We start from the raw sequence: 23,716 nt of genomic DNA on the forward strand, positions 1-23,716 counted from the left end.
CTTGTAGGGGCTGCACCTCAGGACTCAGAATCTCCTTAGAGCTGCTCTCTCAAGCTTCACCCTCGCCCCTCTCTCTGCCCCTGGCAGGGGTGACAGGTGTCTCTGTGCTTCCTCTGTAGCGTGCAAAAGTTGAGTGAGTTCCTGTCCAGTGCAGAGATTCGAGAAGAGCAGTGCGCACCCCGGGAGCCGGCGCCCCAGGGCCACGCCAGCAATTACCAGGCAGTGGTGAGTGCCTGGCCTCGCTTTGCCACTTGGTCTTGCTGCATCCTGCTTCAGCCTTTCCTTCCAAGAAGGAGGGGATCCCTTCCTTGCCCAGCTCCCAGCCCCATGGGCCCTCACCTTTTCCTAACTATCCCCAGCCCCTCAAGGTCGTGAACCGAAAGCGTCCCACCCGGGAGGACTGTCGGGGCCTCACGGGCCCGCTGCAGAGGCTGGCCCCTAGTGCAGACGGGGATACTGACAACTGCTGTGTCCAGGTGAGGCCGAGACCCTGCACCCCACGCCCAGCCCCCCACATCATCGCCAAGAGGGAGCTCAGCACCTGCAGGGCCAGAGACTTCTGCGCTGAGTCCTCTGCCCCAAGGTCACTTTACCTGCCTATAGGGTCCATAGGAGTACCAAGACCAGGAACAAGTCTTTTATCTCCACCAGTGGGTGAGGGCACCCGTGGCTGCCCTCTTAGGGAGGGTGCCTCAGGCAGGGTGGGCATGAGAAAACCATTTCCTCACTCCTCTGTCCTGGAAGCGTTCCAGGGACTAAAACCAGTGTTTTCTTGGCTTTCATGGGGGAGGGGAAGCAAGAGACTTTAACAGTGAGAACCCGACTGTCTTTCTGTTCTCTTCTGGGCGGTGGGGTGTGACCAATGAAGATCATCGGAGGCTTCTTCACGTGGACGCCCGATGGAGTTCCCACACTGTCCAACATCACCATCCGCATCCCCCGAGGTATGGCCGTGCTCACACCTCCATCAAGGCCGGGGTTGCCCCCTTAGAGTCATGTCTGAAGTGACCTTCCCTATGTCCCATGGAGTGACATGGAGAGAATAAAGAATATCTAGCATTTATTGAGTATCTGTTCTATGCACATTCATGGTGGGTACTCTGGGGCATGAACTCTAGAAAGGGGGTGGGCTTCATCCTTGGGGAGTTCATGTGCCACGTGGGAGTGCAGCAGCAAGGACAAGGCAAGACAGGGGCCTGATGTCAAACCATTGGTGGCAGACATTATGGGCACTTTGCAAAAAGGTCAGACCCAAGTAGCCAGGAAAGGCGTTATGGAGGTGGGTTTGTCAAAATGAACAGGTCCTCGGCCATGAGGCAGGGTGGACTTTCTGGCAGGGGCAGCAGCTGCAGCAAAGCAAAAAAGGGGGATGGAGGTGGGGCCCAGGGTGGTATTAGTGGGGCCACAAGGAGCAAGGGAGAAACAGGAGCTTTGTTAAGGGTGCGGGAAATCACTGGTGAGGAAGGATCTGGGGAGCCAAAAGGAGGATGTAGTTTCCAGAAGGAAGGGTTCAGAGCGGAAGGACTCCCTGGGAATTCTAGGTAGGAGGAAAGCAAATGGAGGCCCCAGGGTTGGCTGTGTCTAGCTGTCTGTCTCTCTGGGTGGTGGTGGATCAGACTCGCTCCTATCCCTAACCCCCTGCATTGCCCTCACTCCCTGCAGGCCAACTGACCATGATCGTGGGGCAAGTGGGCTGCGGCAAGTCCTCACTCCTCCTCGCCACCCTGGGGGAGATGCAGAAGGTCTCAGGGGCCATCTTCTGGAACAGGTAATAAACACATCCTCTAGGCTCAGTTAGTGGGGAGGGACTAACAGTGGGCAGGCGGGCAGCCCTCCTTTCAACCGTCCTGCCTAGCTGAGGAGGCATTCATTGTGCGTTTGTGGAATACCCACTGTGTGTTCAGTAAGAACTCAATAAATGCTGTGAATTGTTATTCTCATCGTCCTCATTAGGGCTTATTAAACCCTTACTAGGCCTCAGGTACTTTGCTAATTCCTCTGCATGCATTATTCCACTGAATCCTTATGACAACCAGCAAAGTGAGTACAGTTAACAGTTCTCATTTTATAGATGAAGGTTGAACTATTTGCCCTAATTCACCCCCCCACACCCCAACTAAGAGGCAGAGCTGGGATTCGAACTCAGTTCTGTTTGACTCCAAAGCCCATGCTCACTCAGCGGCACTGCCTCCCGGTGTGGGAAAGTGCAACACAAACATTGGTTTCTGGCCAAAAATAACCCAGACAAATGTGGGTTTCTGGGGAAAGATCACTATCTTAATTAAAGAGCCAGAACCCAAGGCTAAGTCAATCATGAATCTATTGTCTATATCCACCTATTTCCCAAAAGCACTTGAAACTAGTTGGTAAAAGATATATCTAAATAGGAGCTTTTTATAAACTAAGAAAAAAGGAACCAATACGTGAAGAGGTTGGAAAAGATGTTCAGAAACCTGGGCAGAAGTTGACTTCTGCAGTCGACACGCAACCAGGCTAGTGCTCCCCCGTAGCCCAGGGGAGGAGGCGGGAATAGGGACCATAGCCGTTTGCAGAGGGCAAGCTTTCCCTAGCAATCACTTCTAGGGGATGGTATCATTCAGTATGTCAGGTTTTTCATAAGTGAGAGTGTAGAATTTAGCAGAAAGACCTTGGGCCCGAAGTCTGAACACCTGCATGCACCCCCATTTGCTGCCTTTCCAAAATGTCCCTGAAGAGTACATCTAACAGATGGCAAGCTTCCCTCCTCAGTGGGGCTGTGGGCTGTCAGTGTGCCCACTGGGTTTCTTGTGACCCCCGTCTCTGTAGCCTTAATCCCATTGGGTACTGTTTGTTCTGTGTTTGGGGGCAGACAGAGGAGTCTTCTTTGGATGGTTTTTAACACAGCCTGACTAAGAAGGTCTAAGCATTGGGTTTGAGGTCACTCTGCCAGCCTCTTGAACAAACTTCCCCTAAGGATTTTGGGATGACTCCTCAGCCTTGCCTGTTGGCCGACAATGTATGTCTGTGACAGGAAGACAGGAACCCCTAGTGAAGTGTGAATTGAAGAAAGCAGCCGGTATTGATTGGGCATCTGCTGCGGACCACCTGCCCCTGCCCGGCGCTCTGCTTCAGTGTCTCCCAGCCTGGGGATTTGCAAACTCTCTCCTTAATCTTTGAAAAGAAAACATTTTGATAAAAAAGTCAATATTAGCAGATATACTCAAGTGAAATCTTTTTCCTGAAAATAAAGAATAGGGCCATTAATGTCTGCAGTAGAATGAATTTAAATGTCCCCAGGGAACCAGCAGGAAGCTGGGCTTCTGAGGAAAGCATGGGGTGGGTTAGAAGGCCCCACCTCCCTATGAGGAGCTGCAAGTCAGCCTCGCTGCTGCCGCTCCCTGCTGCCCTGCCCCCACCTCCTGCAGAGGCTTCCACATGTCAGCTATACATTACATCTGTCTGTGTCCACTCCGGAGACCTGGGCCCTGCTTGCCCGAGGCCTGCCTCAGAGCATCATTGCTTTGTGGTGGTTGGTGGGGAGGCTGTCTCCTGAGACCCCTGATTCCCCAGGGATGTGGAATAGGCCCCTCTCAGGCTATAGTCCCATTTGCTGATATAGTTCCTGCAGCCTTTGGGGAGTTGGGCCCAGGAGCTCAGATGCACTCCAGGTTTTCTTGAGGAGACAGGTGTGGTGAGATGGTGGGCAGACAGGATTAGGAGCCCTATGTGGAGCCAAGCTTGGAAACCAGATGGTCTCTGGATGTAGACCTGACTGTGCCACTCACTAGCGGTGTAACCTTGGGTAGTTTACTTTACCTCTTGAAGCTTCGTTTCCTCATCTGGATGATGAGAAAACCCTTTCCTCTCTCAGGGACTGGCATTAGGATCCAATGACATCATTTGGAAAGGGCACTGTAGATGAAAAAGGTAACATTTCAGGGCAACAACAGTCCTTCCTGGGGCAGGATGAAGGGAAGTAGAGACCTTTAAGTCTTAACTTCTCCTTCCAACCTCAGTGTCCACTTCTGCCCTTTTTATTTATTACTGTGGTCTTAAATGAGTGTTGGGACCATTCAGTTCCTCCACCTGTACCTTTGAGACCACGCACTGAGCTGAAAAGACAGTCCACCCTTCCCCCACCCCCAGGTAGTTCTCCAACCCCATGTCTTTCCTTCCAACCAGCTACAAGCTATATAGTATATACATACATATATATATTTTTTTTTTTTAGTGAGGGAGTAAGAGACAGGAAGGGAGAGCGATAAGAAGCATCAACTTGTAGTTGTGGCACTTTAGTTATTCATTGATTCCTTCTCATACATGCCTTGACCAAGGGGGCTTCAGCCAAGCCAGTGACCCCTTGCTCAAGCCAGTGACCTTGGGTTCGAGCCAGTGGCCATGGGATCATTTCAATGATTTCACACTCAAACCGGCTACCTCAGGGTTTTGAACCTGGGGACATCAGTGTCCCAGGTCAATGCTCTATCCACCGTGCCCCCACCTGTCAGGCTACAAACTATATTTATAATATAGTCTCCCAGTGTCACTGTGAGGTTTGTGCCATTACCCCCATTTTATAGATAATGAAACAGAGGCTCCCCTAAGTAAAGGGACTTGCCTAAGATTTCACAACCAGTAGAGTAGAGAAGCCCCTTGGATACGAACTTTAGAGCCCGTGTCCTTTCCACTTCTCAGGGCTGCCCGCGCTCTCTGCTGAGCGCCTCCCCCCACCTCCACTGTCTCGGGGCTCCCCTGTACGAAGGAGCAGCTCAGCTGTAACTTCTAGCCCTTCCTCACTTTCTCAGATTGCTTCCTCTACCAAACTACCTTTAAAAATTACATTTTTTCCCTGAGTTTAAAAGAATGCACATTACATAAGATACACAAGTATAAAGAAGGTAAAACCCGCCTAACATCCTATCACCCAGGAGTTTCCAGTCTTTTCTCTCTGCATTCGCATGTTTTTGTGAGTATTTTCTCCTCAATTTTTCTGTAGTACTTTCTTGCTCCTGCTTTTCTTCTGGCCACTCTAACTTCCTGTTCCTGTCTGATTCACTCTGCCAGACCGTGAGCCCTTGCAGGGCAGGCTCTGTGCCTTGATTCGGGTTGATGGACTCACATGTGCCCAGCTCATGGCTGGCTCAGGGAAGGAAGTAGGATTGGAAAACTGGGGGAAATTGTCCTTTCAGGTCAGTACTTGGTCCCTAAAGTGCAGGCATGAGGGGAATCAAATGTCCCCAACACTCATTGAAGAGCCCAGCAATCAGTGAGAGAAAGTGAGTGCCATGTGTACCATTCTTTGCAGGCTACTTTTCAGGTTAAAGCATAGACACACACGTCTTGGGAGGCTCACTCTAGGGAGCTGGGACTACACTAGAAAGAGAAGGTGAACCTGGATTCACCCCCAGTGCCCCACCTCTTCCCAGCTTTGTACCGCTGGGCACATCATACAAACTTTAAGCCTCAATGTCTCTATAAAACGGGGATACTAACATCTCTTTATAGGGCTGTTGTGAGGATGAAGTGGTGAATACAAACAGCTTCACACAATGCCTGGCATGAAGACAGCTTTATTATGTGCTAGTCCCCTCCCTTCTTCCCTAGTGATTAACATGTCAGTTAACAACCTCCGTTTATTACAGATCTGTCATGTGCTCAGCACTGTGGGGGCTGAAAAAGATGCTCTTCCTGCCATCCGATCCCACTGGGGATAAAAGATTTACACAGGAGCTGATTAGAGAGCGACCCAGTCTATTATGAGGGCTAATTGAGCAGCCCAGACAATGATACAAACTGAATTAAGGCGGGAGAGCTCACTGTGCACCTCAGTCCTCAGGGAGGCCACGGATGCGCTTTTCTCCAGATAAATAGCAGCCTTTGCGGCTCTGGAAGCAGCCAAGGCAGCAGAATCCACAGATAAGCTTATCTGGGCTGTGGCTACAGAGTTGGAATTTGTAAACTTGGGTATTTTAATCTGTCTCACATTACCAGCTTGTCCATAAAATAAAGCTATCTGATGGTTTAGGGAATGCAAAGTTGGGTGGGGTTGAGAGGAGATGAGACCATGAAGGTTAGAGATGAGTGATTATATATCCGTCAAGGTCTCCATTCAGGTCTGCCCCTCAGCTGATGAGGAAGACGAATTTCCTCAAGCTTCTCTCCATCTCTGCCTTTGTCCATCTGGTCTTCCTGACAAGAAGGCAGTATCAGAGCTAAGTTATGGCATGCAGAATCCCAGTGAAGTTATGTAACATAGTCATTAAGAATACAAAGCTTTGAAGTCAAAGAAATCTATTTTCTCTACTACTTGCTGTCTGTGTGACTTTGGGCAAGTTACTTAGCCTGTCTAAGCTTCACGTTCTTTGTAAAGTGGGGACAATCAAAATAAACTTCATATCATTATTTTGAACTTTTAAAATAATAATATTACTGTGTTTATAAAAGTTCAATAAATGTTAGCTGATTTTAGTACTGTTACCGTAAGATCTATTTGAAAACAGAGCAGATCATTTTCTCTAAATGTTAATGTCAGAAGTACACATTTCGGCCCTGGCCGGTTGGCTCAGTGGTAGAGCGTTGGCCTGGCGTGCAGGAGTCCCAGGTTCGATTCCCGGCCAGGGCACACAGGAGAAGTGCCCATTTGCTTCTCCACCCCTCCCCCTCTCCTTCCTCTCTGTCTCTGTCTTCCCCTCCCGCAGCCGAGGCTCCATTGGAGCAAAGATGGCCCGGGCGCTGGGGATGGCTCCGTGGCCTCTGCTTCAAGCGCTAGAATGGCTCTGGATGCAACAGAACAACGCCCCCTGGTGGGCAGAGCATCGCCCCCTGGTGGGCGTGCCGGGTGGATCCCGGTCGGGCGCATGCGGGAGTCTGTCTGACTGCCTCCCCGTTTCCAGAATCGGAAAAATGAAAAAAAAAAGAAAAAGAAGTACACATTTCACTGTCAGGAGGCTGCTTCCAAAAGGTTGAGAGGTGGCCGGAGGCAGAAGAAAGAGCACTGGCAAAAAACTGGCACCAAAATTCAGGTCACCTCACTCAGCGTTTTCAAAAAAACTTCTACTATAATCCACAGTATGAAATGCATTTCACATCACAGCCCACTACATTCATGCATTCTTTGATAAATAAGAGAAGCAATTTTGCAAAAAAAAAAATACACATCTTGACCACATGCAGTGCATACTGATACTTTTTTTTTTCAATGCAGTTGCAATTCACTTATTTCAGATCCACTGATTGGCTCCCATGCCACAGTTTGAAAACTCTGTATGAAATGATCATGACCTCGGAAAAGTCACTTTCTTTCAATGAGCTTTAGTTTTCCCAACTACACTATAAAACGGCCCTGGTGCCAGCCAGCTTCACTGCCACTCTGAGTCATGCCAGGAACGCTGATGAGGTCCTTGCTACTTGGAGGGTGTCCATCCATGTGACTTTGGGAAAAACAGAGATTGAGAACAACATTTTCTTCCCCAAGGAAGCCACTTGGGGCCAGTGGGGGTGGGCGGGGGTGGGGATTGGAGGATTGCTTCTCCCTATAGACCCGGTAAAATGGAGAGAAAAACAATGGAGTGAGAAGTAACTGGTGCTATTTTTTTCCCCTCATCTGTGCCCCAGCAGCCTTCCTGACAGCGAGACGGGAGAGGACCCCAGGTACAGCCTTGGAACTGGGTTAGAAGTGGGTCCCAATAAAGGGAAGGTTCTGGGTGTGGGGCAAGGTGAGGGGGGGTTATGGTGATGGGGATACTGAGTATGAATTCAAGGGTGTGCAGCCTACATAATTTCAGAAACATGAGGCCTTCTTATAATAAGGCATGCCTTCTCAACGAGGCCAAAACGTGGTCCTTGAGGAGAGAAAAAACTAAGGCATTACAATGATTTGTGGCCCTCCAAAGGGCCATAGTATATACACAGATATACAGTATATCTGCAGTATTAAAATTTCATGGTGGCCTGACCAGGTGGCGGCACAATGGATACAGCATCGGACTGGGATGCAGAGGACCCAGGTTCAAGACCCCGAGGTCGCCAGCTTGAGCGCGGGCTCATCTGGTTTGAGCAAAGCTCACCAGCTTGAACCCAAGGTTGCTGGCTCGAGCAAGGGGTTACTCGGTCTGCTGAAGGCCTGCAGTCAAGGCACATATGAGAAAGCAATCAATGAACAACTAAAGTGCCGTAATGAAAAACTGATGATTGATGCTTCTCATCTCTCTCCATTCCTGTCTGTCTGTCCCTCTCTATCCCTCTCTCTGACTCTTTCTCTGTCCCTGTGTAAAAAAAAAAAAAAAAAATTCACAGTGGATAGAGTCAGAAAATAGATTTGCAGTTGCCACAGGTGGTGGGCAGGCAGGCAGGAAGTGACTACTAATATGTATGGGTTTACTTTGGGGGTTATGAAAATGTTCTGGAATTAGATAGGGGTGATGGTTACACAACCTTGTGAATATTAAAAAACAAAACACTGAATTGGAAAAAATATATCAAATAGAGGACAATTAGAAAACAATCTGTCTAAAATGTCCCTATGGGTGATCATGAAAACAACACTGAGAAAACAGGGCTGTAAGAAGAGGAGGTGGCTCTCTCCCAGGTCAGACAAAAATTGGGTCTTGTTGCTTTATGTTCTTGTTGAAAAGTCAAAGTGAAAAAGATTAATGAGGTCCTGAGACCCTCAGAACCCTCTGTGACCTCACCTCCCTCAAGAACATTCAACACACTGCAGGTGATGGGAAGCCGGGACTGGAAAGGTTGACTCAGTGTTGTAAGTTTAAGCCCTGGCCTTCTCTCTAGTATCACAGAGGGTTCGTTTTCCTGTCTTTGTCTGCCCTTTCTCTCACCTTGTCCCCAAGTGCCAGGGTGTGATGACAGGCCCAGCCTCTCTTGCCATAGTGATCATAGTTTTTAAGCCAAAAATCAGGCTCCATGGTATGTGACAAGTACGCTTGTGTGCATGAGACTAACGGGACCGAATAGTTGGTACTGGAGCAAGTCAGGTCAGTCGAGGGCGCGTGGCACTGCAGCTGATTGTGTCTCTCCGAGCAGATCCCCAGGTTCCTTGGTTGTCAAGAGGACCACATGGGGCTGCAAATCACACCTGGAGCCCCTCTCAGCTCTCTAGGTGCCACCCAAGTTCCATCGGCTGTACTTTCCCACCCACAAACTGTAGGCAATGCTGGTGCCTGCACAGCCAGGCCTGGCTCCTGCCAGACAGCACTCCCTGTCTCAGCTGTTTGTGCAGCTGTGTCAGCCTGAGTCCCCGGCCAGTGCACTTGAGCCCTGATGCAGAGGCTGGGTCTGAAGGAGCCACACGTTGGTCCCTTACTCCTCTGACGAAGAAAGTGTCCCTCCCATGAGCCTACACCAATGGTGTCTTTCCCCACTTCTCCCTCGTACCTGACCTGGGTCCCCAGGGCCCTCCTCACACACCTCACGTGGGTTCTTGATAGTATTGGGGCTCACACAATGAAGGCTCCCCCAGGATGGCCACAACCCACTCCTACACCTCTCCATGCAGCATCTGTGGCTGCAGACTTGGTCACAGGGATGATGACAAAGACACTCATGCTGGGTTTTGAGGGAGCTCAAAATGTCTCTGGAGAATTCAGTCCACTCGTTGAACCCTGAATGTGCATCTTTCTTCCCCTGCTGCAGCCCAGACCGGGAGCCCGCAGCCAACACAGACATCAGGTACAGTGTCCTGGGAGCACTTGCCCTCAGGGCAGGCTTCCTCAGTGGGTTGTCAGGCCAAGAGAGCCACAGAGCGCTGGAGAGCAGTCCCCAGGCGCACCACCCCAGCTGCAGGAAGGAGGCCTTGGAAGGCTCTGTGCTCCAGGGAGGCGGTTTGGAAGCCACTGTGCTTCTTTCTGTATGTCAGGCCATAAACTTCACATCAGGTCATTTTTATCTACTGGTCATCTTTTCCTTTTCTTTTTTAGTAGGGGTGGGGGGTCCTTCAAAATTGCATCAAACTAAATGTGGTTTCTTTGGCTCCACTTCTTTTAAAAGTTTTGGCCCTGGCCAGTGGCTCAGTGGATAGAGCATTGGCCTAGTATATGGACATCCCAGGTTTGATTCCTGGTCAGGAAACACAGGAGAAGTGACCATCTGCTTCTATCCCCCTACCTCTCTCCTTTCTATCCCTCTTCTCCTCCCACATCCAGTGGCTCGATTGGTCCTAGCATGGCCCTGGGTGCTGAGGATAGCTCAGTTGGTCTGAGTGTGTCAATCTCAGGTGCTAAAAATACCTTGGTACTCGAGCATTGGCCCTAGACAGGGTTGCCAGGTGAATCCCAGTCAGGAGGCATGCAGGAGTCTGTCTCACTATCTCCCCTCCTCTCACCCCCAAAACAAAAAGTTTTGTTTGGAGAGTTTTCTTCTAATGTCAGAGTTGAACGGTTTGAGAGCTACTCAAAGAAGGAGGAGACCAGTTTACTTGGTTTCCTCCTGGGCTCTGGGTAGAGACTCAGAAAGGAGTACATACTGCAGGGTTGGGGTACATGGGATATGGGGCAGGGAAGCATCAAGGCCCACCCAATCAGCTAAGACCTAACACCCAAGCCTGCCTCAGACCCTAGGGAAAGACAAGCCACCAGAGGCCACACAGCAGATTTCTGCCAATAGCACCTCCCATTTTAGTGCTGCCCCACCCCCTTGCCTTAACAATTGCCTCTGAGAATGAGGCCCTGAAAATGCCTCCCTATTCCCACCCTGCTTTTCCTAGGAAGAGAGGCCCTGTGGCCTATGCCTCTCAGAAACCATGGCTGCTAAACGCCACTGTGGAGGAGAACATCACCTTTGAGAGTCCCTTCAACAAACAACGGTAAAAGCCTCTCAGAAGGAGGCAGGCCGGGGGAAGGGAGAAATTGACCATGAGCAGCATTAGCTACCTGCCCCAGCCCCCAGTCCCCTCAGCAGTTGCCCACATCCAGCCATACACTCTCCAGCCCGCTTATCTGGATTCCAGCCTGTTCCATGTGGTCCATTTGGAAACCAGCCAGATGTGCCTGAGCCTCCGAGCAGCCCAACTCCTGTGTGAGAGGGCAGGAAGCGAGGGAGGCGAGGGAGCCCTGCTGCTGCCCTCTCTTGTGGCTGGGGGAAGAATGACCCAGCTCCCCAGGCCTGTGCATTATTTACCCTCCAGTGAATCATAACCACCAACACTGACTGAGCTCTTACTAGGTGCCAGGCGCAGTGCCAAGTTCTTTGTACGCATGATTTCCTAATGCTTATGACAGTCCCAGTAGGCAGGTACTATTATCATTCTCATTTTACAGATGAGGAAACCAAGGCTCAGAAAGATTAAGTAACTTGCCCATGGCTACCCAGCCACTGAGTGACAGAAATGGATCTCAAATCCAAGGCTGTCTGATACCCAAGTACATGTTACCAAGACGCTCTGATGCCTCCTCTGTGCATGCTGGTGGGCACCTGCCCAGGCGAGACCTGGCCAGGGAAGTATGAGAGGAGCAGGCTGGGCAAATATTTGATCAGCCATTATCATTACTGCCTAAACCAACTAGCAGTGATTTTCCCGGCAGTGCCCCAAGCATCAGCTCTGACTGTCACTTTTCCTACTGCGCAGGGGCCATGGGCCCTCTCTTGTCACTATGTGGTATATTTTCTGCCATCTAATTCCATCCTTCAAATATTTAACTTGCTGAAAGACCATGTAAGGTGCTGCTCTCAGCTTTTTTTAAGCTTACCTGGTGTTTGTTTGCACCCAAGCACGAGACCCATTAAAGCCATTGCTCGCCCTGGGTACAGCTGCCCGGAAGCTAATGACCCTCTGCAGGTGCTCATGCTCCGCTCTGGCCTGGCTGATCAGCTGTGTCCCCACCCCACCCCACCCCACTCCAGGTACAAGATGGTCATCGAAGCCTGCTCCCTGCAGCCGGACATCGACATCCTGCCCCATGGAGACCAGACCCAGATTGGGGAACGGGTTAGTAGAGCTTCCAAGGGTTTTTTTTCAAAATTGGGGACCTCAACCTCCCCTGCTTCTCACCCATCATCACCACCAGGCCCCAAGATACTTCTCAGGGAGAGCAGGTACCTGGGAAATGAGAGGGTGAAGCCTACAGAGCTTCCTGCAGTGGGGTCAAAATGATCTCCTCATGCCCTGGGCCAGAGGCCGTTCTTGACAAGTTTTCAGCCCTGCTTGGTGCAGAGGTGAGTTTAGCACCTTCCCAGGCTGGACATCACTGATATCTCCTTTATACATGCCTCAAATACATACTGGGAGCTCCCACAGCACTGTGCTAAGCTTAGGGTGATGCTCTTCCTGTTTGCGCTCGAGGCGGGGCCCCTCCTCCACAAGCTTAGACAATAGGATTCTCCCATGGCTGTCCTCCTTGTGTATGATGAAACCCCTACATCCTCTTCTTGGTTTTCACTGGTCAGATGGTCCCTAGCACTTATATGATGACTCTTCAGAGACTTGGAGATTATATTTCCTACTTCCCAGTGAGTTCAGTAAACATGTACAAGTTTCTTCTTTCTGCAAAGTGGGGGTGAGGGGGAAGGAGGACAAAGAGACGGACACAGCCAGCCCTCTATCCCGAAGAGCTCACAGTGGAGTGGGTGCAAGGGCAGTCTCTACTGAAGGGCTATGAGGGCATGACCTTTCCTCCCGTTTGGTGACAGGGAATCAATCTGTCTGGTGGTCAGCGTCAGCGAATCAGCGTGGCCCGAGCCCTCTACCAGCACACCAACGTCGTCTTCTTGGTGAGTGCCCCAGCCAGCACCTCCCTAGGGGTCCCTTTATCTGGCTTGTCTCCATGACTCATTGCCTACACACACACACACACCATCTCCCAGCTACCTCCCTCGTCAGGAGAAAACTTCTCTTGCCAGAGATACTACTTATACATCTTATTGATGGGGAAACTGAGTCAAAGATAGAGCAATTAACCCACTGTGGACTTCACTCTGAGCTCTGCAGTAGCCGTGAGGGAAGGCAAGTAGTAGTTAAAGGCCACCTCTCTGTAGTACATCCCCAACCTATCAATACTTGTTTAGTCTGACTATAAGAATAGCCAGTGCATGGAATGTGTGCTGCCCCTTCCCAGCTCATGCCCACAGCAGGCATTGCTAATTGATCACAGAATTTTTTTCTCATAGAAACTTAATTTGGCCTCAGAATCATTCTTGACACAGCACAGCAGGTAATCACTAGCAATCAAACATGAGATAAAACTTATTAGCTATCCCTGTCCTACTTCATGCCAAGTTCTGTGTCAGGTCTTGGTTGATAATGAAGAATTCTTAGACCCTTCTAAGACCCAGCCTTTGGCCTCAAAGATTTAGAGTCATAAAGGAAACAAAGCTCACCTACACGCAAGAGCCACACCCAGCTGAAAGTCAAATTAAGTGGCACAGACCATAAGGAGCCTTGTCCAAGAAGACAACTGTGAGCACTAGAGTAATCAAGGAGGGCTTCCTGGAAGAGGGCCTTGAAGTGTCACTTAAATAGAATGAAAGAGAGAGGCCATTTAGAGAGAGAATTGGAAGAAGGAAGCTCAGGTCTCTGATCCCAGCTTTATCCTCTCTTCCCCACAACACACATAAATACTCCCTACTAAATATACTTCATTATGTAAGGCTCATAGTCTGTAACTATCTGACTCATGCACAGTACTTTACAAAGTACTAGCTCATTCATGATCCCATGTAAACTTTAAACAACCTTGTTTAAAGAGAGGTAAAGTGAATATTTTAGTTTACCTCAGCAAACTTTCATTAAGCTCCTACCTTGTACCAGGCACAGGCACAAGGGGTTGTCAGTTCATTTGGGGGGGAAAGGGGTTCTCAGTTCTTAGAAGCCTCATGTAAATAATTATCAGATCTGACTCTGTGAAAGTTACTGCTGAAAGAGAGAGGAGGGGAGGCTAGGTATGAGGGTCAGGAAAGGACACAGGAAGAGACAGTGCTTGGGTGGAACACTAGGGATGAGTAGGAGTTCAGCAGGCAGACAGAAGACACACCGCACTCCAGGCAGAGGCAACAGTTTAGACGAAGGTCTAGAATGGCAGGTTCCCTGGAAACCTGACCTTGGGAAATACAGATGAGCAGGGAGACTGGAAAGGAAGACTGAGCAGTTTGTAAAGGGCCTGGATTCCCATGCTAACGAATTCAAGCCTTGTAGACTATGGGGAGCCACTGGAGGATCAGGAGTCGGGAAAGGATTGTGATTAGATCTGTTTGAGAATGATAGCTGATAACAGCCCCATTTTAAGATGAGGCAGCTGAGGCCCAGAGAGCTTAGGTCCAAGGCCACACAGCTAATAAGGTGGCCAACTTTTTTACAATGAAAAGAAGGACAAAAATAAATTGAAGAAAACAATATCATAAAGAAAAGAAACATTTTATTCGTTGCAACAGTAATACACTAGAATCTGATCGATGCATAATAAAAACATTTGTAATATTTTGTATTATAATTAGGCTTACATGCCTATTAATTTTTAATAATAATTGTAAGAAAAAAGTACTCATTTAGATAAAAATACATCACATTACACACAATGGATTGACTCTGCATAGATCAAATATAGTCTTCCAATATCAAAAAGGAGGACATGTTGGAGGACACTTTTTGAGGGAAGACAGAACTTACAAAAGAAGGACTGTCCTCCCTAAAGGAGGATGATTGGTCACCTTACTAATTAGTGTCAGTTCATAGACCAGAGCTGATACTACTCTGCTGGGTTTGGTACTCACTGTCACCCCTCCCTTTACATTTGCCCCTGCCTTCTCCCCTCTATCCAGGATGACCCCTTCTCAGCTCTGGATGTCCATCTGAGTGACCACCTGATGCAGGCCGGGATCCTCGAGCTCCTCAGAGACGATAAAAGGACAGTGGTCCTAGTGACCCATAAGCTGCAGTACCTGCCGCACGCAGACTGGGTGAGGGCCCCAAAGAGGCCACGCTGCAGAGGGCTGAAGTGGGAGAGGCGGTCTGACATCGTCAGAAGAGTTCAGCATATGTCTCAGAGTAAGGGCTGAGGGCTACCAAGCAGAAGAGATCAACAGCAGGTGGCTTTGTGCTGACCGGGCAGATCAGAGAGACCTGCATAGCCCCAGCATTTGGAGTCACCTACAGCTGCAGACGGTCCCCATCCTGGCCTGGGCACCACAAGGGCTGGCACTGAGACATCTCAGAAAGAAGCAGACATTCAGTTCCTACCTTCTGTTTCCTGCTCAGTTGGATGTCTCATCCCCCTGTCCTTGGGGAATGACCATTGGATGGGAAAACCAGCTTTCTGCCACCCAGTGGGTCATATTCAAGTTGGGACAGGATAGGAAAGATGGAAACAAACAATAGCAGTGGTAATGGGAACTTCCGTGTTATCAGTGGAATGCAATGTTGTGAAACCCCATTATTAACTAAGTCCCCGTACCCCTCAACATGGACACATGGTTCCTTCTCAGTTCATTAGAAATCACTTAGTTTTTAAGATAAGAACTATGTGACTTGAAATCTGGGCCTTGCCTGACCCCTATATAAATTTGCCCCTGAAAACTTAGGTCTTCCCTGAGCCTCAGGCCTGTGCTAAGTGTCCTTCTAATTTCCCCCAAATAAGTCTCCCATCTACATGCAGTGAGACCCTCCCTCCACTATGAAAAAGGCAGGGGGGGGGGGTGATCTAGACTGGAAAAAAAAAAACTGAAATAGGTGCAGGTTCATATCTAAGTCTCCATGGTGACCCTGGCAAGACAGTGCAGGACAATTCTGAATCCAAAGAAAGTAAACATGGAGGTGCCTGGTTTCCTAAACTATCAGTGGATAAGACTCCCCCCACCCCTCCCTAAACATGGGGTGTGGGAGGGACGAGAGAAGCAGGAGAAGGTGTCTGAATTAATCACAAGTCTACAAGAGTGTGAAACACTGAGTCTTTCAAATAAAATAAGTTTTATTGATTTCAAAGAGACATGGCCACACGTACTTAGACCAACGGATGCTTTGCCAAAACTGGTGGAACTCTCAGACCTGCATCAGGAGGAGCTAAAGACAGTATGCAGTCAGCCCATTAAGTGTGTAAAGACAGCTGCCTCAGCTGCCTTGCAGATAACCAGACAGTTTGACCAGGATGCGTTAAGTTGCTCTGCATATCCTCCTGTCAACTATGGGCAACCATTGAGAATCACCCCCAGATGTACCAAACTCTAAATCCTGGGAGTGTGTTGATGAGGGTAGGTTATCACTACCAGCTCACTGCAGTGGGTGAGCCAGAGGCCACTTGTGGTGGAGAAAGGATGTGTGTGTGTCCACCTCCGACTCCTTGGTCAGGCGGGGGTGTGACTTCCACTTCCCATTCCCAGGCAGCCCTTAGCAGGGTTTGTCTCTGCCTTTCCAGATCATCGCTATGAAGGACGGCACCATCCAGAGGGAGGGCACTCTCAAGGACTTCCAGAGGTCTGAGTGCCAGCTGTTTGAGCACTGGAAGACCCTCATGAACCGGCAGGATCAAGAGCTGGAAAAGGTGGGTGTATCCTAGGAGCCAACAGCCACCCCCTGAGTGGAAGGTTCTGGTAGAACTAACCTCATAACGGCATATCCTGCCCTCACTGGCCCAGGACACCCCCAAAGGGCAGATGTGAGAGCTAAGTGTGAACTTACTCCGATCAGAGGAAAACTAGGACCTATTCCTGCTGCCCAAGGCAGAATCAGGGGGATGCCTTCCCCTTATCCTGAGATAATCAGATACCATTGAGTTTGCAAAGTTTCATAAAATCCACTCAAAGTCACTAGACAAAGGAAAAAAAGGGGGAGAGGAGTTAAAGATTTATTGACTCATGAAACAGAAAGTCCAGGGGTGTCATAGCTTCAGGTAGGTCTGGATCCGGGCAGTTAAACAATGTCATCAGAGATCTGTCTTTCTCCATCCGTTGACTTTGCTCCCCTCAAACTGGCTTCATTCCCATGGTAGCTGTGAGGGCCATTGGCAGTCTCAGGTTTACTTTCTCTCAGATCAACAACTGCCGGAAAGTGAGTGCCTCTTTCAGAGTTGTTTAGCAAAAATCTCAGGGCTGATTCTCATTGGTCCAATTTGGTCATGTGCCCACCTCTGAACAAATCATTGTGGCCTGGGATATGGAATGTGAGTAGTGGTCAGTCCTGTGCCATATGCCCACCCCTGGAGCCAGGAAGAATGACCAGTCCATTTGAATCACAGAAACTAAGAATAGGGGAGAGGTGGTCTTCCACAGGGACATTGGGGTGCTGTCAGCTGATGAAAGGGAAGGTAGTACAAACATGTGTCCCTCTTGACCCTCTCCTATGCAGGGGCAACCTGGACATTGACACTGTTTGTTACCAGGGGTGGTTGCCCCCTGTCCTCCCTTTTCCCCTCTGTGTACCTGAGGACATTACCCAGGCCCCATTTGTCTTTCAGGAGACCATCATGGAGAGAAAAGTCCCAGAGCCACCCCAGGGCCTTCCCAGGGCCATGTCCTCGAGGGATGGCCTCCTACTGGATGAGGAAGAGGATGAAGGTACAGACAGTGGGCCTGGGAGCGAAACCATGGCTTGAAGTCAAATCATTCACTGGGAGACTTAGGTTTGGGCTCTGAGGGTGGTAAGATAGAATGCCTTTGATTATACCCTTTCCCCTCTGTGTGCCTCAGTCTTCCCATCTGTAAGTGGGGATAATATACCCCTGGTTTACCTCAGAAGGATATGAAATGGGAAGCCACAGGGTGGGTTCCTTCGGCCTGCAGAGGAGGCAGCTGAGAGTGAGGAGGAGGACAACCTGTCGTCGGTGCTGCACCAGCGCGCCAAGATCCCATGGCGAGCCTGCGCCAAGTATCTGTCGTCCGCTGGCATCCTGCTCTTGTCGCTGCTTGTCTTCTCCCAGCTGCTTAAGCACATGGTCTTGGTGGCCATTGACTACTGGCTGGCCAAGTGGACCGACAGCGCCCTGACTCTGAGTCCCATGGCCAGGAACTGCTCCCTCAGCCAGGTGGGGCCAGCAGCCCTGGGGCAGGGGCTGGGGGGGGAGAGGGCTGAGCCATGGACACCCTCAGGAGCTCGCCTCACTCTCTGCCTGGCCCAGGAATGCTCCCTCGACCAGACCATCTACGCCATGGTGTTCACGGTGCTCTGCAGCCTGGGCATCGTGCTCTGCCTGGTCACGTCTGTCACAGTGGAGTGGACGGGGCTGAAAGTGGCCAAGAAGCTGCACCGCAGCCTGCTGAACCAGATCATCCTGGCTCCCATGAGGTACCCCCTTGTCCCTGCCATGCTGGGGCTGTGGGCACGTCACTGTTATCTGGGCTTCAGTTATCCCATGTGTAAAATGGGGACAAGCAATCTCTGTCACAAGCTGTTGAGATTCAAGGAGCCCAAAGTGTGTGTAAAAGTGCCCTCTTAGGTGCAGAAAGCAGAGGCAACCTGGCGTTTAATCAGCCAGACAGTGGTAGGCATTTTACATAGTTAACTCATCTAATTGTCACCAGTCTTTCAAAGTGAGCATCTGCAGGCTCTATGTGAATGTTAGTTTCCCTTCCCTAGGCAGGTACCATCTGCCTGTCTCCACCTACAAGTTCAGCTCTCTCCCTCCTCCCTCAGCCAGCCTGTAGGTTCTGACACTGCGGACATTAGCTGTTCTAATCTTCTACAATGATATGGATAAAAATCCCAGAGACCACTTGGTGTGAAAGAAGCCATTGTCCGACTGGCTGGCCAATTCAGCTTAAAAACACAACTGGCAAACAGGTTATCCGGCCCCACCCCTGTCAATGCCAGACCTCACCGTCTGACTACATTATTTACTTGTCAACCTCTCAGCTCTCTGTGGCCCAAAGACATGGTCTCAAAGTTTACTTACCCTCTAATTGTCCCAGATCTGTGGTTCTGAAATACTCTGGTTGGGGTTAGGCTGGCTCTCTGTCACAGCTAGCGTGATGACAGCCAGAGTGGCCTTGCAGGGTCAGCCAACCGACAGGCTGTCCCCAGGGCTCTGTTCCCCTGACTGGTTGTCCCTTGGAGAGGACGCTATGTCCTGAGGAGGACAGCTGCTGAGTGAGTCAGGCTTAGCAAGCAGCTGAGAAAGGTGGCAGTGGTCACACGTGGGCTTGGTAGTAAGAGAGGCTAGTGAGGGGCCAGCACCCCTCTGGGCTGCTGTGGAAATTCTCAGGGACTCAAGCCAGATGTCTATGGACCTACAAAGGCCACCACGCCTGGGATGTTAGACCCAGAAATGACTCCAGAAACGGGGAGGAAATAAACAAATGAAGAACTTCTTCTGTTGCTTTTTAGGTTTTTTGAGACCACGCCCCTTGGAAGCATCCTGAATAGATTTTCATCTGATTGTAACACCATCGACCAGGTACACAGGACGGCAGACCATTTCTCCAGTTCAGAGAGAGGCCAGGCCCCTGTCTGTTGCTGGCCTCCCCAGATCTGGTGACCTGGGCCCTGGAGGAGGCACCCAGTGGGCCCCAATCTGATTATAATGCCCCCTGTGAGGCCCTTATGATAAAGCTGAGGGGAGCCACAGCCCTTGGCTCTCACTCCGGTAAGGTACCAAGATATTGTGAACCGAGGCAACTGATTTTGTGGAGAATATTTATTTTGATTTAGCCTATGTTTTTCATCTACCATAGTACTAGACAGTGAGAAAACCAAGTCCGGACTCCTGCCCTCAGGGAGCCTACAGTGTAGCTGGTGATTGTGATTAGACGTGTGCCTGTAATAATGTGAGAGAGCAAAGCCTGGTGCAGGAAACACTAACCATCATCAAATATTGAAACTCACCTTCCTCTCCCCCTCCCCTTCCTCAGCACATCCCGTCCACACTGGAGTGCCTGAGCCGCTCCACCTTGCTCTGTGTCTCCGCCCTGGCCGTCATCTCCTATGTCACACCCGTGTTCCTCGTGGCCCTTTTGCCCCTGGCCATTGTGTGCTACTTTATCCAGAAGTACTTCCGGGTGGCATCCAGGTGATGGTATCATTTGCTAGCCCCTGAGGTTGGGAGTGGGGTTGGGAGTGGGAGGTGCTTTGCAATGGGCAGTTTGGTACTCTTGTTAGAGTCCTTATCCTAAAAGTAGTAGAGTCTTGTTCCCCATGAAGAGGAAAACAGACATGAAGGAAATGAAATATTCATATTCCACTGCACTAATGTAACCACGTGTCAGCACACATGCTGCAGTTAATGTCTGGACTATTTCCTTGGGAGCCACGGTCAGGAATGCAACTACTAGGTCAGGGTGTATGATGTATGCGTGCCAAAATGCTTCTCAGGAGGGTTGTATGAGTCCAGTGACCAGGCTGACTGCTGATGCCGGAAGTCAGAGGGCAGCCACACCTCCCAGCCACGTGGATCAGGGGTTCAGATGGAAGCCTTTCCCGAGGGAGTCTCTCACCATTCTCATTGTCACATTCACCCTCACAAGCTTGGAGCCACACATGCCTCTTTCCTGCTCAAAATTTTCTAAGAACATTCTTTAGGAAATGTTTCTGGGAGTGATTCTGTTAAATTCATAGATTCAAAGAAGTTTGAAGAACCTCTAAGAGGCCACCATTTCTCAAACTGCCTATTACAACTGAGCTGTGGGTTACGAAATTAGTATCATAGATCACAACTAGCTTATTTTTAAATGAAATAGAACAGAAAATATCAGACTACATTCACATAGTAACAGTAAGCTTTGCTTCATGGAAGCTTTGTTTAGGTGGTATGGGGTGGGTGTATGTGTGTGTGTGTGTGTGTGTACTTATTTGTAATATAAAATGTGTTTCTTACTACAGGTTGTGGTCAGAAAGGCTAAGTACCTTTTCCAAGTGCACAAAGTTGGTTAAAAACTAGAGTCAAAATGCCAATTAGCAATAATAATAATAATTAAATTTAGATACATCTTGGCCTTGTACAATTAATTACTTTGACCACAAGGATCAAGATCTATATAAATGGCCTTTTGCCTAAATGATCCAGAATCCCCTGGTACCTACAAGGAACGTAGTACATTGACATTCACAAAATTACAGTGCATTTTAAACACTGTGAAAACTGTTCTACAAAGCTCGCTTCTCCTGCCAGGGACACTGCCTGTCGCCCTGGCACCCGCTGTGGAGACGGCTCGTCCAGGAACGCCGCCTCCTGCACCCCAGCCCGGCCTCCTGGGCACCAGTGCACTTGTGCAGCTGTGGAGAGCGGCAGCAATTCTGTTTCCATGGAAACTTCTGGCTTTTCCCTGCAAGGGGCCCTTTAGATTCTGACCCGCAATGTGCTGAAAGCTGTTGTGGTTATTGGAGAGATGACTGGAAGCTCTGAGTTGGCCTTTCTGTTCCTTTGACTACCTGACTCAAGGCTCAGGTTGTTCGCCTGTGAAGGGAACTAACCATCATGGCCGGCCCAGCCTTACTGCAGAGCGAGGCTGTGCGGCAGAAGTGCAGGGACAGAAATATAGGCGGGAGGTAGGTGATGCCCAGGACAGCAGTCACTGTGCCAGTGTGCTGGTTAAGCACTCTACTAGACGAGCTGTCCTGTCCCCACAACTGCTTGATGGGGATGGTACCGCTGACTTCCCTCTTTACAGGGTGAGAGAGTGAGGCCTAGAGAGGTACAGCCATTTGCACACATGGTCAAAGAGATGGAGCTAGGATTCAGACCCAGGCTGAGCCCTGAGCCTGCCCCCCTAACCGGTCCCCTCTGCTCCCCTGGCACAGGGACCTGCAGCAGCTGGATGACAGCACCCAGCTCCCGCTGCTGTCACACTTTGCTGAAACCGTGGAAGGTCTCATCACCATCCGAGCATTCAGGTACCAGATTCACCCTGGGGTGGGCGTGGCTGCGGTTGGGGCCAGGGTCACAGGTCATGAGATTCGATTCTCAGGGCTCCACTTAGGAAGGCCCAGGACATACATCTCTCATCCCCTCCTCAAACCCCAAGGCCAAGATAATGTCTACCAGAGGGGTCAGGCCAGGTGGGCTCCACTGTGTGCTCCGGAGAGGAAAATCTCAGCCCTGAAGCCAAGCCCAGGTCCTTTGTGGACTCAAGCAGAATTTCAAAAGAAACAAGGCTGGGACAAGCACTCACATATCAACGCTAAAAAGGCCCTTAAATCATCTGGGCAAGCATGAGGCCATGTTTGATTAAGAACATCCTGTAAGCCAAACACTTTGCTCAGTTCTTTCCATGCCATTTCCATTCTTTCTGCCCTGAAATCTGAGGTGGTGACAACGATTATTCCCATTTCTCAGATAAGGAAATTGGGGCTCAGAGAGCTAATAGAGCTGCTCTGTGTAAGGCCCCATAAAGCCCAGACTGAACCTGCTCATTCATTCAACTTGACTGAGCATTCACCATGTGCTAAGCTCCACGCCAGGCACTAAAAAGAGATGAGTCAGATGAGCACCTGCCCTGGGGGCATTTTCAGTCCAGGCTTCGAGCAGACTAGGACAAACCATGTGATAAGTACTCTGAAAGGAAGGAGACATGAGCTGTGGGAGCATACAAGGGAAGGGCTGTCATGGAAGGCTTCATAGAGGAGGTAGCAATGGAGCTAGGACTCAAAGGGTAGATAAGAGTTCAACAGAATGGAGGAATATCCCCAAATATTTCCCTGCCCCTGCCATCCTTTTTCTACCCTGTGTTATGATGTTGGCTGGACTGGAGCATCTGAGGCTGCCTGGGGCGTGGAGGGGGCTGGTGCTCCCCTCCCTCGTCTTCGTCTGATGTATCAGGGCGTCTCTCCTCCAGCCAGACAGGTCAGAAACCCCTGACCCAGATAGTTGGGCTCTGGTATCTAAGCCTCAACCAGAGAGTGATTCCAGGTTATTTTTAGGACGGCACAGCTGTGCAGGGTGTGACAGGAACCAAGCAACACCAAGCCCTGTGTCCAAGGACCAGCTGAAAGGGTCCAGGGAGGATTACATCTTTTCCCCCACAATCCCCAAAGTCCAGCTACAGCTCCAGGAGAGATATCCAGGCCCCTGGTGCAATCCTCTTAGGGGTCTTGTCTGAGTAAAGCAAAGGAAAGCAGAGCTCTACCCTGGCCTTGGCTCTGCTCACTGGGCAGCCCCTCCCCCAGCCAGCCTGTGCTGTCTTTCACACAGAAGCTCCCTGGAGCCAAGCATGTGAATCTAGGGTCTCCTCCCAGCCCCCTACTCAAGCCTGAACTTCCCAAGTTGCTTCAACGTCCAGGCCCCTTGACACCCCTGGACCTAGCCTCTACTCTGTTTGATGTTCCTCTTGTAACTGGTGTCCTGGAGGCCTTCAGGCTGGGCTTGGGGCAGAGAGATTGTGACTTTCCTAGCATGGGCTGGACCCTGTCGGGAGGATCCGTGTGACTCCCAGCATTCTGTAACCAGCCCCAGACCAAGCCTGTGGTCAGCCAGAGGAACGGTTGCTTAGTGAGGCCTCCCACACACTACACTAATGCTGTGGATGGTTTTTAAATGCATGGAGAACTTTATAATCATCCCTTGATGTGTTTAATTCATTGGCTTTTGCCCAGCAGGCTGCCCTGTTGAGAGATGAGTAGCTTTTACTGATTGCACACTTGCCAAGTACCAGGCCCTGACTGAGTTAAGCATTGCACGTGTACTGTTGTGTTTCATCCTCACAGGAGTTTAATCTTCATCACAGTTACTGTAGCCCATGCTAAAATGAAGAGATGAGCCCTGGCCAGATAGCTCCATTGGTTAGAGCATCATCCTGATACACAAAGGTTGTGGGTTCATTCCCTGGGCAGAGCACATACAGGAACAGAGCGATGTTTCTGTCTCTCTCTCTCTCT

At 50.0% G+C, this 23,716-nt stretch overlaps 1 protein-coding gene across 3 annotated transcripts in view; it reads left to right on the forward strand.

Moving 5' to 3' along the window:
• The window catches only part of ABCC8 (ATP binding cassette subfamily C member 8), a 70,926-nt gene that overhangs the window by 40,610 nt on the left and 6,600 nt on the right, over nt 1–23,716 (forward strand). For 2 of the 3 annotated variants that reach the window (XM_066365103.1, XM_066365096.1), the window contains exons 13-29: nt 120–225; nt 360–476; nt 869–944; nt 1,663–1,768; nt 7,594–7,629; nt 9,628–9,663; nt 10,697–10,795; nt 11,833–11,917; nt 12,619–12,699; nt 14,743–14,880; nt 16,332–16,457; nt 17,370–17,469; nt 17,695–17,936; nt 18,030–18,196; nt 19,235–19,304; nt 19,759–19,916; nt 21,644–21,736. In XM_066365103.1, coding sequence (XP_066221200.1) covers nt 120–225; nt 360–476; nt 869–944; nt 1,663–1,768; nt 7,594–7,629; nt 9,628–9,663; nt 10,697–10,795; nt 11,833–11,917; nt 12,619–12,699; nt 14,743–14,880; nt 16,332–16,457; nt 17,370–17,469; nt 17,695–17,936; nt 18,030–18,196; nt 19,235–19,304; nt 19,759–19,916; nt 21,644–21,736 — 1,836 coding nt within the window. The remainder of the gene's footprint in view (nt 1–119; nt 226–359; nt 477–868; nt 945–1,662; nt 1,769–7,593; nt 7,630–9,627; nt 9,664–10,696; nt 10,796–11,832; nt 11,918–12,618; nt 12,700–14,742; nt 14,881–16,331; nt 16,458–17,369; nt 17,470–17,694; nt 17,937–18,029; nt 18,197–19,234; nt 19,305–19,758; nt 19,917–21,643; nt 21,737–23,716) is intronic. The other variant, XM_066365111.1, reaches the window with a different exon arrangement.

The sequence above is a fragment of the Saccopteryx leptura genome, chromosome 1 (genome assembly GCF_036850995.1).
Source record: "Saccopteryx leptura isolate mSacLep1 chromosome 1, mSacLep1_pri_phased_curated, whole genome shotgun sequence".
Classification (NCBI taxonomy): domain Eukaryota; kingdom Metazoa; phylum Chordata; class Mammalia; order Chiroptera; family Emballonuridae; genus Saccopteryx; species Saccopteryx leptura.